The 17,606-nt window shown below is 45.8% G+C and overlaps 1 protein-coding gene across 1 annotated transcript in view; it reads left to right on the top strand.

Moving 5' to 3' along the window:
• ankfn1a (ankyrin repeat and fibronectin type III domain containing 1a) overlaps nucleotides 1-17,606 on the top strand; it is an 85,371-nt gene that overhangs the window by 55,260 nt on the left and 12,505 nt on the right. Inside the window, exons 11-20 of the mRNA XM_020616706.1 lie at nucleotides 738-851; nucleotides 1,431-1,528; nucleotides 3,227-3,317; nucleotides 7,189-7,296; nucleotides 10,654-10,753; nucleotides 10,954-11,086; nucleotides 12,035-12,151; nucleotides 13,069-13,284; nucleotides 14,327-14,493; nucleotides 15,967-16,123. Coding sequence (XP_020472362.1) covers nucleotides 738-851; nucleotides 1,431-1,528; nucleotides 3,227-3,317; nucleotides 7,189-7,296; nucleotides 10,654-10,753; nucleotides 10,954-11,086; nucleotides 12,035-12,151; nucleotides 13,069-13,284; nucleotides 14,327-14,493; nucleotides 15,967-16,123 — 1,301 coding nt within the window. The remainder of the gene's footprint in view (nucleotides 1-737; nucleotides 852-1,430; nucleotides 1,529-3,226; nucleotides 3,318-7,188; nucleotides 7,297-10,653; nucleotides 10,754-10,953; nucleotides 11,087-12,034; nucleotides 12,152-13,068; nucleotides 13,285-14,326; nucleotides 14,494-15,966; nucleotides 16,124-17,606) is intronic.

The following is a 17,606-nucleotide window of genomic DNA, read 5'->3' as shown; positions in this document are numbered from 1 at the left end:
GTGAAGTACAGAGATGCACAGTGACTAAAGAGACACACAAACCTCTACAGCAGTGACAACAAAGAGATGGATGACAAACACAAATGCAACATAGTTTCCTTGTGTCCCTTTCAGCTTGGGGGGTCTTGCTCCTGTGTAGGAGCAGTGAGGGCCCTTCTCCATGTTCTCCGTTGCCGCATGATCTGCCCATGGGTGAGAGTAGCTCTCAAAGACAGCAGCAGATTTCTGTCAGACAGAAAGAGGAGGAGGAGCTCAGCATTTTCATTTCACCACTTCAGGATAAAAGTCCTTCATATTGTCTTTTCTTCTCTGTGACTCCACTGAACAGATTTTTCAGCAGCTCCTTCAGGCAAAATGGCACTGAGAGGTTTCTTATGTGAAGTCATTTAAAGTAACAACCTGAGATGTGCAGCTGCAACACCAAATGATAAAAGCCAGCAGGGATGCGGAGGATAACCACTGCCAGGGTTGTGTGTTTGACAGTTTCACACGCATTACAGAATTTAGTTTGGAAAATAACCAGAACAGGGGATTTAAAAGCAGAAAATCTGGATATCTAGTGCGAGTCTCAGCTGATCAGATGAAGCAGCGAGCAACACCTGTAGAAACTCACACAGTCAAAACATGTCATCACATTTCTGCCATGAGTTATGAGAGTTTCCTAGTTTGTGATTGTTTTTTTTTTCAGGATTTCAGTTTGTTGATCATGCTGGTTAACACCTCTGTGCTCTACTCAGGTGCCCCGGAGGCCCCGTCTGTGGTTCGTCTGAGCGTGAGCAGTAGCACCACACTGACTGTCACCTTCCAGGAGCCGCAGTGTCTCAACAACACAGTAGTGACCAAATACAGAGGTACACACACACTTTACCCTGCAAATAATTGCATACAAACAATACTCCACAGAACAAAGATGGCATAAAAAAGTATTTCAGTTCACGGGTGCTGCCTCATAGACAAGGTGCCACCCACAACATTTGAAGCGACAGCCAGCTCGAGCTGCAGGTGTTCAGGAGGCTCAGCCTGAATCTGTCAGCGGAGTTTTCTCTCTGGAGAATGACTCTGGTTAGTGCTGAGCTCAATGAGTCTGGATCTGCCATATTGTAAACAAGTAACAGTCCCAAACATCACAAACTCGTTTGCGTGACTGACGTGATACCGCAGTGACTCAGGTAGGTCCAGTCACAAACACGTGGCCTACGTAGTTGTTACTACTCTTTAACCAAGGAGAGCCTGTGGGTTTACACAAAGCTGAGAAGGTCACTTCTTTGTCCGCAGCTGTGTATTCGCACACTTACCAGAAGGAAACACCTGGAGGCAGCGAGCTGAGGTTAAGGTTAATGGGAATGTCCTCGTCTTAGGAAGATCTGTTGATCTGTAATGACGTTGTGTTGATTTAACCCATGTCTGTGTGTGTGTGTGTGTGTGTGTAGTGGAGTGGAGCTGCCTGAAGGATTTCTCGCTGCTTGCCGGAGAGACAGTGTTGGATGATCTGCAGACCCTCAAGTGCACCATCAGCGGCCTCACCACGGTAATTGCAGCATCACTCCTCCACCTGTCTCAATCACCTCAGCCTCTTGATTACCTCTGGATTATCTTGCTGCTGTAGGCAGGAGACTCAGGGCCAGGAAGATTAAAAACTGACTGTTCATTTATTTGATCTGGATCAAAACCTCAGCAACAGTGACCAGTTACACTGTATTTCACAGGTGCATTATGTCCTGACAATAACAAAATAATGCAAAAGATTGATAAAGGGACTCAAAGCCACCACAGGCACAGGTACCAGACCCAACACATACAGTCTGAGATAACAAGGGATTCAAACCCAGCACAAAAGGACAAAAAATGACTACAAAGGAAGACAAACATGTCCTGGCATTTGGTCTTAATTACTGGGAAAACAGAGACAGTGTGTTGGTGTAGTTAGAGCTTTTTTTCTAGTTGTGTTGAGTTTAAAAGTAGTTATCGACCTCCATTTCATCAGTCCTTGAAAACTTTCCTCACTGTACATTGAGTTGTCACTGTAAACGCACTGTGTGCCTGCTGGCTCCGACTAGACACTGCAATAGACGAACTGTCTATTCATCTCAGCACAGTGTGGTTTGTTATGTTTTTTCCTTTTTGTTTGCAGATTGAACAAGCCAAATGCTGATTAGTGAATTTAAACTGGCTTTCCCAATGGCAGCTTCTTTCAGAGCTGCTCCAGTCCTGTTTTGTCGGTGTAAATGTTCCCTGTAACTCTGCTGTCGTGTCTTTGTCGAGTGGCATTGTGACATTTGAAGAGTGTGGAGTTTAGCTGAGGCTGTTGTTCATTATGCATTCTGTGCATTATTGTCTGGCACATGAACACACCGACTGTGGTGCTTCTGCTGTTTGCCGTTTGGAGCAGCAGCCGGCATTCAGCTCCTTCCACTGCAGCCTGAAAAACATTTAGAAAAGAACCTGCTGCTGTACTGGAAAGGCCAAGACACACTGTGGGTGTATAATGAGCCAGTAAGTGGACTTCAGTCTGAGCCAGAATCCATATCTAAAATGTTAGTGTGGACCTGCACCGATTTTCATACTGTGTTTATTCTGTCAAGGCTGAATCTCAAGTGAAACTGATTTATATCCTGCTGTTATGGAATGATCACTACATGAGGCTTGTCTGAAAAGAGACGTGACTGTTGGAAAGCAAGTCAGACGACCACAAAAAGAAGCCAGACAGCCACAGACACGTGACTACAACAGAGAGGCAAAAATCAATTACACAGAGATGTAAAATGGCAACAGAGACACAGCTACAAAGAGACATAAAGCAGACAGAGTCCCAAGCAAACTGACAACAAATTTTAAAAAAACTAACACGAGTAAAAAGATGAAAACAAAGAGGCCGTCTCCAGAGTCCTTGTCAGACCTGCACTTTGATGCATAGATGGTCCAGTGGAGGTGTCCACACACTTTTGGTCGCACTGCTGTTAATGTACAGGTGTGAGTCTCTGGTTCTTTCACAGTTGTTAAAAAAATCAAATCATAAGTCTTTCAGATCTGTTTGAGAGGCCTCGATTAGCTGCTGCATGCACAATAGTGGAGTACAGGACAAACATCTGAAACACTATCAGTCATGTCAACAGTCCACTTTGCTTCTTTTCTTCTATGTCCACGGGTCAGTGTTGTCTTTGTCCTCCTGCACACGCCGCCTCTCAGCTGTGTCTCTTTGTCAACTCATGGGTTCCTTACGTTGCAGGGTCGGCTCTACTACGTCAGAGTGTTGGCCTACAACATGAAGGGCTGGGGTCCGCCCGCCTCCTCCCTCCCCCCGTCTGCAGCTCCTTCTAGTAAGTTCATTTTAGTCTGTTCAGCTCTGTGGCCTCACTAACACAGCGGATCGCAGGTGCAGGTCTGCGCCTCCAAGACTGGCTTTCATTAAAGATGAGAGACTTTCTCTCACTGAATCCAGTGAAACAAATCAGCAGCATCACCTCTGCTGGTCTGTGAATGGGGACAGAAAATTCACAGGGACATAATATTTCAAGGGCATCAAGTGAAAACACTAGAGATTGTTTTGTCACAGCTTCCTAAATGTGAGGGTTTGTTTCTGTCAGTGTGAAGTGGATATCTGCGGGTTTTTGGTTTGTTGGTCAGATAAAACAAGACATCTGAACAAATCACCTGACTGACATGGAAAAAAGGTTGACAAGCTGATGATAAATAATGTCAGTAAAAATTCTGATGTCCAGGTTTGAAGTTTGTGTTGAGTCCCCTTCAGACTGGTCCTACATTTTTGTCCTGGAACAAGTGAACCTGGTTCAGTTTGGTGGTGACAGGTGAGGTGCCAATCTCTGGCCATCCTCCTGGTCTGTTAGAGGTTACAGCCCCCTCTGTTGGGATGAAAGCCCTAGCTGATTTTCTTGCTCTGTTTAATTCCACTTGTACTGACATTCTGGACTCTATTGCACCGGTCAGGAGGATTAAAGTAAAGACAGTTGAGGAACCCTGGATGATTCCACTCGTGCACTGAGGCAGTTATGCAGATGAGCAGTGCGGCAATGGAAGAAAGACAAGCTGCAGCAGCTCTTGTTGATTTGTTTCTCAAAACTTCCAGTCTCAAAACTTCCTTCACTATTTTATATCGAAAGTTGTCTCCATTATACTGAGTGGTAATGTTTGGTTGAAGCTCCCATCGGCTTGGCTGTCCTTGATCGGTCTGAGCCAGTGTCACTTGCTTTGATCAGAAAAGTGGTCCATCGGGTGAAACCTACTCACTGCTCTTTGGATATTTTGCCATCTGGCATTTTTAATCAGGCATTTGAGGCTTTGGGCCTAGCTTTGTCGATTTTATTAACGTGTGCCTAAATTCCACTGCTTTCAAGCATGCGGTAGTCCAGCCTTTGCTTAAAATCCAAATCTTGATCCTTAAAGTGTCTCAAACTTTAGGCCCGTCTCTAAACTGCTATTCCCATGCAAAGTATTGGAGACGGTCATTCTCATGCAGCTTCAAGAATTCTTGGAGGAAAGCTATTTATGAGAAATTCCAGTCTGGGTTCAAACTGTGTCACAGAACAGAATCAGCACTTTTAAGGGTTTTTACTGACCTTCTTTTAGCTGTTGACTCTGGTGGGTCAGCTCTGTTAGTGCAGGTGGACTTCTCTGCTGCATTTGAAACTATAGACTACAAAATTCTTCTCTCCAAACTAAAAGAATGGGTAGGAATTCAAGATACAGCCCTAAAGTGGATCCAGTCCTATTTATCTGGCAGATGCTTTTTGTTAGTACTGGGGAATCTTCTTCTTCAGCTGCCCTTCTCTGTGGTGTCCCTCATGGATCTGTTTTGGGCCCAGTATTGTTTTGTCTATATTTGCTCCCTCTTGGTTTGATCTTTGACATTTATGGCATTTCATTTCACTGTTACACGAGTGATATACAAGTCTGTCTTCCATTGATGTTGAGTCCATTCGTCATTGTCATTGATTGTCTAAGGGATGTTAAGTTGTGATTGCCTCACAGTTTTCTTTATTTGAATGAGAGTAAAACCAAATGCCTGTTGGTCCAAAAAAACAGGCTCTGGTAGTGGTAGTGGTGATCTGAACCTTGGATTTACACCCTGCTATGTAAAGCTCACTGGTGATCTTTGATGGTACGCTAAATTTTGAGAAGCAAATTCGCGCAGTAGTTAAAGAGCGTTTTTTCTAGTTGTTTCTAAAATAAAATCATTTCTCTCATTTCAAGATTTTAAAAAAGCGATTGATGCATTCATTAGCTGATGGTTGGATTATCGCCGTGCTCTGTACATTGACATAAACCAAGCTGCTCTGACTCACCTGCAGTCAGTACAGAATGCAGCTGCTCGTCTTTTAACAGGCGCATGTCAACATGAGCATATTGCGCCTGTTCTCTTGTCCTTGCACTGGCTTCCAGTCCGTTACAGGATTGATATTAAAACACTGCTGTTTGTTTTTAAAGCATTAAACGGACTGGCACCATTTAACTGAGTATAAACCAACAAGATCACTGAGATCATCACACCAGCTTGTTGCCAGAGGTTCCCAGGTCTAAAACTAGATGATGGGCTGACCAAGCGTTTGCTAGAAGATGTGGAACGGTCTACTCATTACTATCAGATCGGCTTCAGATCTGGGGCCTTTAAAGCATTACTTAACACTCATTTTTGTACTCTGGCATTTACACTGCATTCTTATCACATTGTGGGTTTATGTTTTGTTTGATGCTTTAATCAGCATTCAGTGATTTGATGTTTTGAGTTGATTATATATATATTTCAAATTTTTCCTCCACAATTGTGAAGCACTTTGGTATAACTTAGAGTTGCTGTAAATGTGCTATATAAATATGATTTGATTTGATCTGATCTGATCTGATTCATGCACTGGAAGGAGCCAGAAATCAGGAACAGGTTTGAAACCAAGTAAAAGAGTGTTAAATCAACACAGACAGTGGCAGGATTTAAAACAGGTCCTGGTCTGCACTCAGGCTGCAGAGCTCTGGGTCTGAAGCAGTGGACTCTGGGGTTTCACTTTCCAGACATTGACAGCGTCTTCGTACATTTCAGACTGTGATGTTAGACTGTCAGTAGTGTGAAAGTAAATACTTTGTGGAAATGCTTCATTATTTAGGTCTGTTATTTCCTAGTAGTTTCATAAAAGTTTTCAGGAAAAAGATTTTTGTAACTTGTGAAATAAAAGCTCAATTCTTAGTTATTTCACTTGTGCTGCCTTTATGATTGATTTCTGCTCCGTTTAAACCCCAGTGAAAATTTATCCATCATTAAGTTAGGACATGAAGATCAGGAGGCGTCCGGCGTTTCTACTCAAGTTTTTTTGGGTTCAGTTTGCAAATGTGCTTAAAGTGTGCACAGTTCCATTCGTCAGTGTTACCACGATGTCAGCACAGAGACCCGGACTGGTGGCGCTGACTGACACCATATGAAGGATGATCAGTTATTTTTGGCCCTTTGCTCGTCCCTGCTGATGGTGGCTACGGTAGCAAGTTAAACAGAGCTGAGTTTGTCTGCTTCCTGTAGCTGGTAGTGAAGGGCAAGCCAGCTGGGAATCATGTGAATCGGCTCCAAGGTCCTCGGATTTGAAACATCTCCTTCATCTCTCCGTCACGACTCGCTTTCTTTCTGCACTTTCAAACCTCAGCCTTGAGCTGTGTGTGTGTGCGACTACATGTGCATTGTCTGGATGTGCTGAGGTTTGTGTGTGTGTACGTGCGTCAGAAGTAGACAAGGATGCAGAGTGTGTGGGAGAGAGCTCTGCAGAGAGGGAGAGTACACCGGAGGGTGCTTACAGTTGGTTACAGTTGAGATAATTCACACAAAACAGCACAAATACAAACTTGATATAGGCGCTAGACACTACTCCGTGGCGCACTCTGTGGCAAAGCTTCTCCTGGTGCGCGTCTGATAGTCAAAAAGTACTGAGGCTTCTAGTGTTGGTTTGTTTTACTGCTCTGCCCTTGTCCCTGCAGCCTTTGTCCTGCTACAGACTAACCCAGTTACATGGCAGAGAAGTCAGTGTCGTCCGGCAAGCGAGCCGGGCACAGTCGGGTGTCAGACCTGTGCTGTGATATCTCTGCACTCTGGAAACTGTTGTGCAAGTCCATTTTGTGGGTGAGCACAACTGAGAAGTTGACAGCGAGAGGAGAAGGTGTTTTCTTTGCTCTAACATCTTCTGGTTGTTTGTTCAGACTGGAGGGAGAGCGATGGCCGGGAGCCCAGGAGGCGGGGCCACATCGAGGCCATGGAGCGTCTGCTACAGCAGGTTCGAGCGACTCACACTCACTACTGCTGTGGAGGTGAGTCTCTCCACAATAACAAAACAAAAACATCCCTTTAAAAGATGTTATTCAATCAGATATTCAGTCTGTTAGATTAGCTCGACTGATGGATGTTTTTCATTCCCACCACTGAGTCAGGTGTTCTCATGAGAAGGAACAGAAATAGTTCAAAGACCATGTGTAAAATTACTACAAGTGGCTGATTTGCATCAGGTGTAAGTGAGACTGATCTCATTAAGGATTTCACTCTCAGCACTCGACAGTGTTTGATGCTCAGCGTGTCCACCTCCCCCTCCCAGCATCACCAGTAGAAGGTCTTTGACCCAGCACACTACCAGAGCCGAAGAACGCCCCTGTGCAGCAGCCCAACACGCACACACACACACACACACACACACACACACACACACACTCCCCTCATGGCTGAACCCAACAGTGTGTCCTGTGTTTTCATTCCAGTGGGATCATTTGCACAGCAGCGCTACGCCAGTGACATATTAAAACATATAAATGGGCATAATCCAGAGAAGCTAAACTTGAACTTATTTATGTACATGGGCTCCCCTGGCGCCTCGTGTGTGTGTGTGTGTGTGTGTGTGCGCCCATCCACCTGTTTCTGCACACTGTTAAAGTGTGTATGCCACACTGAGCTGGAGACACAGTCACTGCTTTAGAACAGAAGACAAAGGCATTTGAATGTTTACATTTTGACCTACACTGAGGGATCAGTGTTCGATCCACAGTTCAGTCAGATCTCTTTAGATTACTCAGTGCTTTCCAGGATTTACGACCTGGGATTGCAAGCAATAACACAAACTCAGCCGACCTCCACGGCATCTGCACAATCCTGGGCTTTTTTTCCCCCAAGAACCATAAAAAGTTTATAATAGTGTTTAATTATCACTCCAGATCATGGCAGAATGGCACAACAATAGTCACGGATTTGGTGCAGTCCTTTGTTAAAACCATGGTAAACCTGGCAAACTAAACAGATCGGTGCCTTATAATTACCTGTAGTGAACCTTTGTCCAGACGTTTGGCAAGCAGCGCTGAGTCGGCAAGGGAGAAAAATGTCTCTGCGCACAATAACAAAAGTCATTCACATGTGTGTTTGAATTTGTTTGGAGTGCACGGTCAGTGACCCACTGTGCGTGTGTGTGTGTTGGGTATTTATACAACTTATTCTCCGAGAGTCTAAACTAAATGTGTGAAATTAATCAGTGTGCACAAAGCCTCCACTGTAGAGCCCAGAGCTCGTTTAGTGTCTGCATACGTTAATGTGTGGCGTGCACGCAGTGCGCTGTCTGCCTGTAGATGGAGGGGCCCTCAAAGACACACAGTCATGTGCTGAGGCTTGTTTTCTCTCCATCCTGCTAAATAGTTAAGCCATTAAGAGTAGCTGATTAGTTTTACAGGGACATGTCTGTGTAAAGGACCAGTCCAACATCTTCTCCACGGTCACAGGATTCTGTCTCAAATCATTTGCATCCAGAACTGTTAGTGCACATTTAACCCTAAGCCTAACCTTGATCCCTACTCCTCAGCCTGTGGGCACTGTCCCACAGGTGGGTGTCCAGTCAGAAACTGCCTGTGTTTGTTGTTGTCAGGGGCCACGGACCTTGTTGTGTTGTCACATTTGTAGGAAGCAAACTAGCAACGATACGTGTAGAGAGGCCCGAGCAGCTTCTGGGGCACCCAGCATTGCAGCACAGTCCCTCTGAAACTGGACAGATGGCCCATTTATCCTTCAGCCCTACAATTTTTAGATTTTCCTCTGTTTCACTCAGCACCTCACTTTCTCTGTCAGATAATAATCTGCAGCAACAACATTATACTGAAAGACTAGAATGTGTCTGAGCAGTTTGGAGACTAAACCAAAACCTCTCTGGTCTCTCTCGCTCTGGTCCGATGGAAAGGTGGTCGCCTCATTAATCAGCTCCAATCATGTTTTTCAGCCCATTCCAACCAAAACTCATTTCTTTATTTATCCAGAGTGACGTGCGGCGCTACACAGTAGGCCGGTGAGCTCTTGTCATATTATCCACTTGTCAAACCCAGTTAGCCTGCGGCACTGCAAACACACTGAGACTTTTTACAGCAGGAGAGCGCTGGTGGCAGCCTCGACCTGCTCCTGAAATAACACCGCGAGTGTGTGTTTTCATGAGTCTGCTGCTGCTGAATGGCCTGTTGAAAACACTCGGTGCACACACTCACTGCTGCAAGGACGCTTGTGTAATGTTTCAGAGGCGGCAGGCGCTAAAGGTCGTCCTCTGCCTGTCTGATGACATACAGGTCAAGCTGTAGAAGAAATACACTCATCAGCCTTGCATCATTATCATGAGCGTGTGTGGATGCAGGAGCGTTTACGCCGACAGACTCTGAAAGGGCAATTTAATAGATGAAAGTGTGAGTGCTGCAGTGGAGCCTGGACAAAAGACGCTCAGACCCCCGCATCACACAGGCTGTAATTACCACTTCAGCAGGCAAGCAGCAATTTCTCGTCAACATACAAGCCCAGAGCTACACTTCACTTCCTCAGACCAAACCAGCATCTGTTCTCTGTGACTGAGCAGAGCGAGAAAACCTCCAGCATCACGTGCACAGACCGGAAACTTCATTACATGCACCGGCTTTATGTGATCGAGTCAGATATTATTTGTACAGCCAACTATCATGAGTCACAATGAGCCTCGGGGGCTTTATAGTCTGCACCTCTTCAGGAGGAGCAGAGTGTCCAGCACACGTTGCCCCACCCAGGCCTCAGGCCCTGCTGCTCCTTAGACCTCCATCAAGTCTCCTGCCTTCACAGTGGGCTGTTAGTAATGGAGGGCCGGTGGTGAACACATTTCCGTTTGTTGTCTGTGGCAGACTGAAGCTCAACAACATGTCTGCCGTCTGTTTACAGGACCATAATTATGGCCCACTTATTTAGCCTAGTACAAAGGGACGCTGTGGTCTGGAGATTGGCATCGCTGAGCAGCCGGCCACCGTCCTCCGTGACTGGGAGGGAACAGAGAGAGACAGCCAAACAAATGGACCAGATAAGATAACGATAGGTCAGAGCAGCAACATGGGAGAGCGACTCGACCCCAGTGACCTCATGAACTAACATAAACACTGGCACGCGGCTGTTCAGGTGGTGTTTAAAGTCCATTTGAACAGTTTGAGCAAAACAATGTGAGTTTTGATGTTGAATTTACAGCCCATCTGAATATTAAGTTACCGTCAGAAAAAACATTTCAAATCCAGTCAAGGCGGACAATCCTAAAAGGGGGTGGATTTTAAAGCAGACTTGTGTCTGATGGGAAATCAGCGTATCAAAGGAGAATTTCTCAACTAACGACAGTTTCCTTCTCCTTTGTTTCTTGCCTTTAGATGCATCTAAGCTGCAGAACCCCGGCAGGAAGCCGTCGGTCTCCAGAAGTCTCAAACACCTGTTCAACTCCTCCAGCAAATTTGTGAAAACGCTGAAGAGGTTTGTTCAGATGTTCCCGTCACATGATTGGATTTAAAGGCTCCTCCTGGTGATTTTCTCTGTGTGTCTTGTTGTCCAGCAGCAATACCAGTGAGAACACCCAGAGCAGCAGTGGGTGTCTCCACTGGCAGGCCTGTGTGTGTCTCACAGCTGATGCGTCTCCACTGTTGTCTATTAAAAACACACCTGTGTGTCTGCAGGGGCATCTACCTGGCAGCAGTGTTTTACCATAAGGACAGTTTACTGGTGACAGCGGAGGACCAGATCCCCATCGTGGAGGTGGACGACTCCTACAGCAGCTCCCTCACGCAGGACTTCCTCTGGTTCACCAAGGTGCAGTGTGCTGCCTCCGAGCCCCTTTGTACCAGCATGTGATCCCTGTAGTTGGTTTGTCGTTGATGAGCTTCATGATGTCAGCAGCTGAGAGGTCTGAGAGAACGTCTAGCCACACGGCTTGTTTTTCATTGTTGTTATTTTTAAGAAACTCCACCTTTTTATTAATGCTTGCACATACAACCACTGGAGGGCAATGTCTCCATGGCAACGTTATACTTCCTGTTTACATTACCCAAAGTCTGTTGAGAAAGCCAACCAGATATGGACATGATCCTTTAGTTGTTCATTCCCTACCAGTGTTGTGCTTCACGCTCTCTAACTCCCTCTTAGCCTTTATCTGAGGGAACGTCCACATTAGTCCAGTTAATATTTCAAAGCAGAATCATTGTCTCTGTTTCTGTCCCCACCCCCTCAGTGCAGCCTCCAGACTGTGTGAATCTGAAAAACGCCACCTTGGTGTTTGTCAGATGCTCAGTGAGGGTCGACAACATTTGGCCTCCTCTGTGATGGTTGATTTTAAATATCAGTGAACACAGTGTTGTCAGGGACCTGGGTTTATTGTGATTTCATTAGGCGACGTCCCAGCCAGGAAGTCCAGATTTTGTCAGCTGGCTGTCTGCCCCCTCCTCCCACAGCTTGCCTCTGATGCACAGTTTAGATGTCTTCAGACTGAGAAGAGGGTGAAGAAGAAGAAATTTACACCCTCGTGTTGGTCAGGTATTAGTATATGGTCTTAGTGTGGATTGGGTTTCTTGAAACAATGTGAATGCAGATTGTATCCAAACTGTCTCACTTTTTGGAATCATCACCTGCTTTGCTCCTTGGATCTTCTCCGGCGACTCTGGCCTCCTCACACCTCCAGGCTGCTGCCGCCTCCAAGCGCAGCCCACGTTTTGCAAGTCGCTGCAGTTTAATGACTTTCTCTCTCTGTGTGTGTCTCTGCAGCTGTCCTGTATGTGGGAGGACGTCCGGTGGCTCCGACAGAGTATGTCCGTGTCGATGTCGTCGTCCTCCACCCTTCTGGCCAGGCACAAAATGCTCACTGCTGCTGGCCAGCTGCAGGTCAGGACTCAAAAAGCTACCAGAAATGACATAAAACTAACTGGAAAGATAAGTTTAATCAGCTTTAATAAATCATCTGTGAATATGTGGAGCATTTAGACTCAAGTGAATGAATTTCCCAGTGTCTTTTGAAACCTGCTTGAATTTAGAAATGAGATGAGTTTCAGACACTGCATCTGAGCAGCAGACAGCTTGTTCCTAAACCTCAATCTGCACGGAGTCTGTGCCAACGTGATTCACTGGGCAGCCACCGTAGAAACACCTGTTGCTCCTGAACACCTCTGTTCTGTTCAGTCTGAGTTGCAGAAAGTGGCTGACGCACAGTTACCTGAGTTGTCTAGAGTTGTCTGAGTTGCCTATGTAGGAGGGATGTCACATGGGAGGCAGGTCTGTATAGGAGCTGTCAATTTGTTTGGCATTTGTTCACAGAATAAGCAATGAGAGACTCTGATTGGTTGTAAGGTTGGGAACCACTGCACCAGAACATCATGAGCGTTGCTGCAAAGGGTTTTATATTTTTTGCAAAAGTATGATGCAGTTAGGGATGATCTGATCTGCCAGTGCTGAGCTTGCCTGATACTTTACCTACGTGTCTGACACGTAGCAACAGCTGTAGACACTAAACCAGCTCACCTTGTTTGTCTTGAGCTGGGTTTATCAGATTCTATTAGCGATGTGTTATGAATGAAAGTGCAATGCTGAAAATTATGTGATCCTCTAGAGAGGAGAGGTCTCACTCTGTTGGAGTTGTAGGAACCATAGAAACACTCTCTGATGCAGAGTGGAGCGTCACCCTCAGGTTGTGTCATCGAATTAGCTTTAATTAGCTGATTTTGTGCACTAATGCTTTGTGTTGGTAGTTCACAGTGTTAGCGTTCCAACATGCAAATGGGTGCATTTACCTGTGTGCCCTGCAGAACCTCCTGGGAACTCACAACCTGGGTCGGGTCCACTACGAGCCCATCAAGGACCGCCATGGTAACGTGCTACTGGTGACCATCCGCGACACCGAGAGCCAGCACTCGCTGTTCAGTGGCAAGTGGATGCAGGTGACCAAACTGCAGAGCCAGAGGAAGTCTCTGTCCACACCCGAGGAGCCTTACGCTCTTGACGTCCTCATCATCACCATGCAGGTGAGGAAGGTCTCAAAACAAAACAGAAACATGCAGAATATGTGTTTAGTCATTTCATTGTTGTCAGTCTTGATTTGACAAATAAATTTAGTCGGCATCAAACATTTGACAGTAGTAGACTCGTTTTAGCCAAATGCTTTACTACCCAGTCTGCAGTTTCCTCTCATGAAGTGGCAGATAGTTTGAACTTCATGATGTGTTGAATGTTGGTGACATCTAGAAAGCGTCAGACACTGTGAGCTCATCAAGAGGTTTGTTGCTCTAAAGCCCTTTGTTTTGCAGCATCAGCCTCCATGTTTGGTGTGTACTGTCACCATGGTGACCTGTGGGTTTCTGTAGTGTTAAACGAATGATTGAACCACTGTCCACCACCTTTTTTTTTTACATTAGATGTAAAACACATTCTAAATGACCACTTGTTTCCCAGGATGGGGCGGCAGTGACATCAGGTCCACCACAGCAGGAACATGAGTGATCACGCAAATAAACATCAGACATGTTGGACAATATGGCTAAATATTTGCGGATGGACCTGTCTGCAGGTTCATAAATGTTGACTGTTTCTCCCAGTACACAAACCGTCCTTTATGCAAAATGAAAACTGATGGACTTGTTTGTCGGGCCTATAGACAGCAGCAACACATGGCCACATAGCAAATCATAATGAAGTATGAATCATTTTACACAGCAGGGATGAAGAGTTCAGTTGTAGCTGCCAGGCGTTTTCTATAAATCCTATCAAAACCAAGCGCTCCTCCTGAAGGGGCCACCCTGGCACCGTGTGGCCTCCAGACAGCGAGTCAGTGTTCACAGAGTAGTGAAGCACCTCCCTCCCCTCCTCAGTGTCCTGTTGAATCTTATCAAGTTATTTGATTGTGGTTATGATTTTTCTGCAGAATCATCTTTTGTATGACATAAAATTCTGAGGCGTGGAACTGGACCTGGGCCAGGAACCTCTGGCTTGTAAAAGTCTGCACAGACAGTAAAGCTGTTAACATTTGTTCTCGCCTTGGCTCTCTCTGTTTCCGTCTCCACCCTCCAGGACATTTTGGCGTACCAGCGGCGCGGCACTCACCGGCTGGCCCCTGGCCTCTACCTGGGCTACCTGAAGCTCAGCTGCTCCGTAGACCAGATCAAAGTGCTGGTGTCCCAGCGGACTCCCAACATGCTCTGTCACACCCGCATACGAGACAACGCCAACGTGTCCAGGTACATAAAACACACACAGACACAGGGTTTGACAAATCTCCTGCCAGTGGCAGACTGTCACGATGAGGCATGGAAGAATAACACACAGAGAGAAGAGGGGCTCTCACTTATTTAACACCAAAGGCTTTAGTTTAATGTCACTGCCAAATATCAATATTATTTACTCAGATGAATAAAGACCAAAGAGTCCTCAAGGCTGACGAGCAGAAAGAGTCGTGACAGAGAGATGAAGCCAGTGTTCTCACCCCAAGGGCCTGAGAGGCGGAAGGCACACTGAGATGATTCACAGCTGAAGGAGCAAACACAACAACATGTTCACTGGTGCCTCATGCCATGTTTGATGCTTTCTGTCACACTTTAAATCAATAAGTAAGTTGAGACATGTTTTGTGATCCTCTCAGATTTCCTCCAGAGTGCTTTATCTGCAGGGAGGAGAGCACCACAGGGACTGTGAACTCCACCTGAGCAGCTCTCTGTGGAAACTGTTTCTACGCATGTCAGTGTCCCACAGTCTCGTCCGGGTTTCAGTCTTACTCAGGACATAACAAAGCTGGTTCTTCATCTCTCTTCACTGCTCTGATATAGTCCAGGTTTCTAATTAGGGTTCTCCTTGACTCCTCTGCATCCAGCAAATGCCACTGTCTGTGCTGAGTGCAGTAGAAATGGAGAGATGAAGTGAATACCCAGAACCAAGTGGGACCACCAAGAATGACTAAGAACAGGGCTTCTCTACACCTTTAAATATTAGCCACGTTTTTAAGTGTCTCTGCTGAAAGAAGGACCAACAGAACTTAGATTGACCCTCATGCGTTGGTGACAACACTGACACAAAATGCATCCAGCTGTTGAGGTCAAGGTTTAGGTGGTGGAGCTGACGGGAGTGAAAGCTGTAAGATCACCCTGCAGATCACCTGCTAATCAGCTGACTGACAACCGTGATCTGACAGTGTGAGGCCTCTCTACATAGAGTGGTGGTGAACGAGACCTGTCTTCAGAGCTCAGAGGCTGTCGGTCCCCCAGCAGCGACACTGACCTGCAGGCTTGTGTTACATTACCCCCTCACTAGGAGACTCTCTCTACCTGTCTGGATGTGCGTGTCTCTTTTGTGTTCACTGCAATCTGATTGGCTCTGAGCTCCAGTATTTCTGCTCTTCAGCCTCTGTCTCTGGAGGTCTGATGAAAGCAGGAGAATGTTGTGTGTGAGAGGACATGTGACAAAGAGGCCACAGTGATTCTGAAGTCAACACAGTGAGTTTCCCCCGTGAAGAAAGGCCTGGACCAGTCCTGGATTTATCCTTGTAAATGTTGCTTATGTGCTGGTGAAGATCAGAACTGTTTGTACAACTGGTTCTTGCATGAAACCCCTTGTCTTTTTTTAATTTCACACATTCTTCTTTTTCAACGCCTACATTACCCAAAGTGCACGTCTGCCACTGACATTTGGTTGGTAAACTGTCTGTGTGTGTTGTTCAGGGAGGAGTGGGACTGGATCCGGAAACTGTCAGCTGTGGGAGAGAAGGAGAGCGAGGAGGCAGAGCCCAGGGCTGAAAGCCACACCCCCTTACTGTACTACGAGCTGCAGACGGCGATCATGTCCCTGCTGAAGCACATCAACCTACCTCTGCCCCAGGTATACAGGCTGTCTTCAAGCTTCACTGATGTCAGGAATGTTTTCACAGGTGAAACTTTATTATCAGCTGAGCAGATTCAGCCTCTGGGCCTGAGCAGGCTCCTGGTAGAAATAAGGACTTGTCCCTTAACCTGGCATATTTCACACACAGCGGCTCAGACAGTGCATTAAACCATCAGAAGAAAGATGGAAACCAGCATAAAATTGTTAAAATAGCTCAAATTTAGATCTGCAGGATTCTCCTGATCTAATTTGAAACGTGTTCGTACATGACCGGTGGATACAGTTTACCAATTCAGTTTATTGTATTATTATATAAAAAATATCAAATTACAACTTCAACCTGGGTCTTTGAATTAATTTAATAATGTCAAGATTAAACAGATGCAATTTGTAGATTTTTGTCCTTAAAGATTCCAGTTTTTCAAGATCAGTTAGATCAGTTGTTGTCAGTTACAATTCATCTGAATTAGATTTAGTTTTGGTCTTTTGACAAAAATCATGTTGATTTTGCAGTTACCGTGGTTACAGCTGTCTCCATCTCTGCTCTTTACACTTACCATGGTTACAGCTGTCTCCATTTCTGCTGTGTACAGTTACCGTGGTTACAGCTGTCTCCATCTCTGCTTTCTACAGTTACCGTGGTTACAGCTGTCTCCCTCTCTGCTCTGTACTGTTACCGTGGTTACAGCTGTCTCCATCTCTGTTCTGTACAGTTACCGTGGTTACAGGTGTGTGTCTGTCCCTGTGCTCTGCAGCAGCTGCTTCAGGCCCATTCGGACTGAAACCCTGTTCACTGGGTTCATCCCGAGGGGAGAAACTAAACCGTGGGAGAACTAATTCTCAGTGGAGTGTAGATGAATTACGTTCATAAACCAGTTTCCTCCAGGAAGCGCTAACGTCAGCTGACAGGGACAGAATGTTACTGGGTGTTAGATGCTTCTGAATAACGGCAGTGCAACAGGTCAAGCAGCTAAATCAGCATCAGCAGGAGAGGTCTGGTTTCTCTGGTCAGGAGCCACAGTTTGGGAGTCCACACATGAATAAGACTTTGCTTTAAGACTGGTTAAATTAATTATTAATTTCACACACAGTGGCTCAGACAGTTAATTTCAAATTAGATCAGGAGAATCCTGCAGATCTAAATTTGAGCTATTTTAACAATTTTATGCTGGTTTCCTTCTGATGGTTTAATGCACTGTCTGGGCCGCTGTGTGTGAAATGTGCCAGGTAAATCTGTCTGTGGTCACATCAGTGTGTCTCAGCTCCCACACAGGAACAAAACACTGAGCTCCACCAGGTGAATCATTGTGTTTTATGTTTGGGCCTGGCGCTTGGTTGAGGCTGAGCTATAGCAGGATGTGTTTATGATGAGGTTAGAGTCAGTGCAGCGATCAAACGTAAGTCGGTGAGATGTGCATATGTGACAGAAAGAAGTGTGTGTGTGTGTGTGTGTGTGTGTGTGTGTGTGTGTGTGTGTGCG

This window comes from Monopterus albus, unplaced genomic scaffold, assembly GCF_001952655.1.
Source record: "Monopterus albus unplaced genomic scaffold, M_albus_1.0 scaffold177.1, whole genome shotgun sequence".
Lineage (NCBI taxonomy): Eukaryota > Metazoa > Chordata > Actinopteri > Synbranchiformes > Synbranchidae > Monopterus > Monopterus albus.
This window is presented reverse-complemented; position numbering and strand designations above follow the sequence as displayed.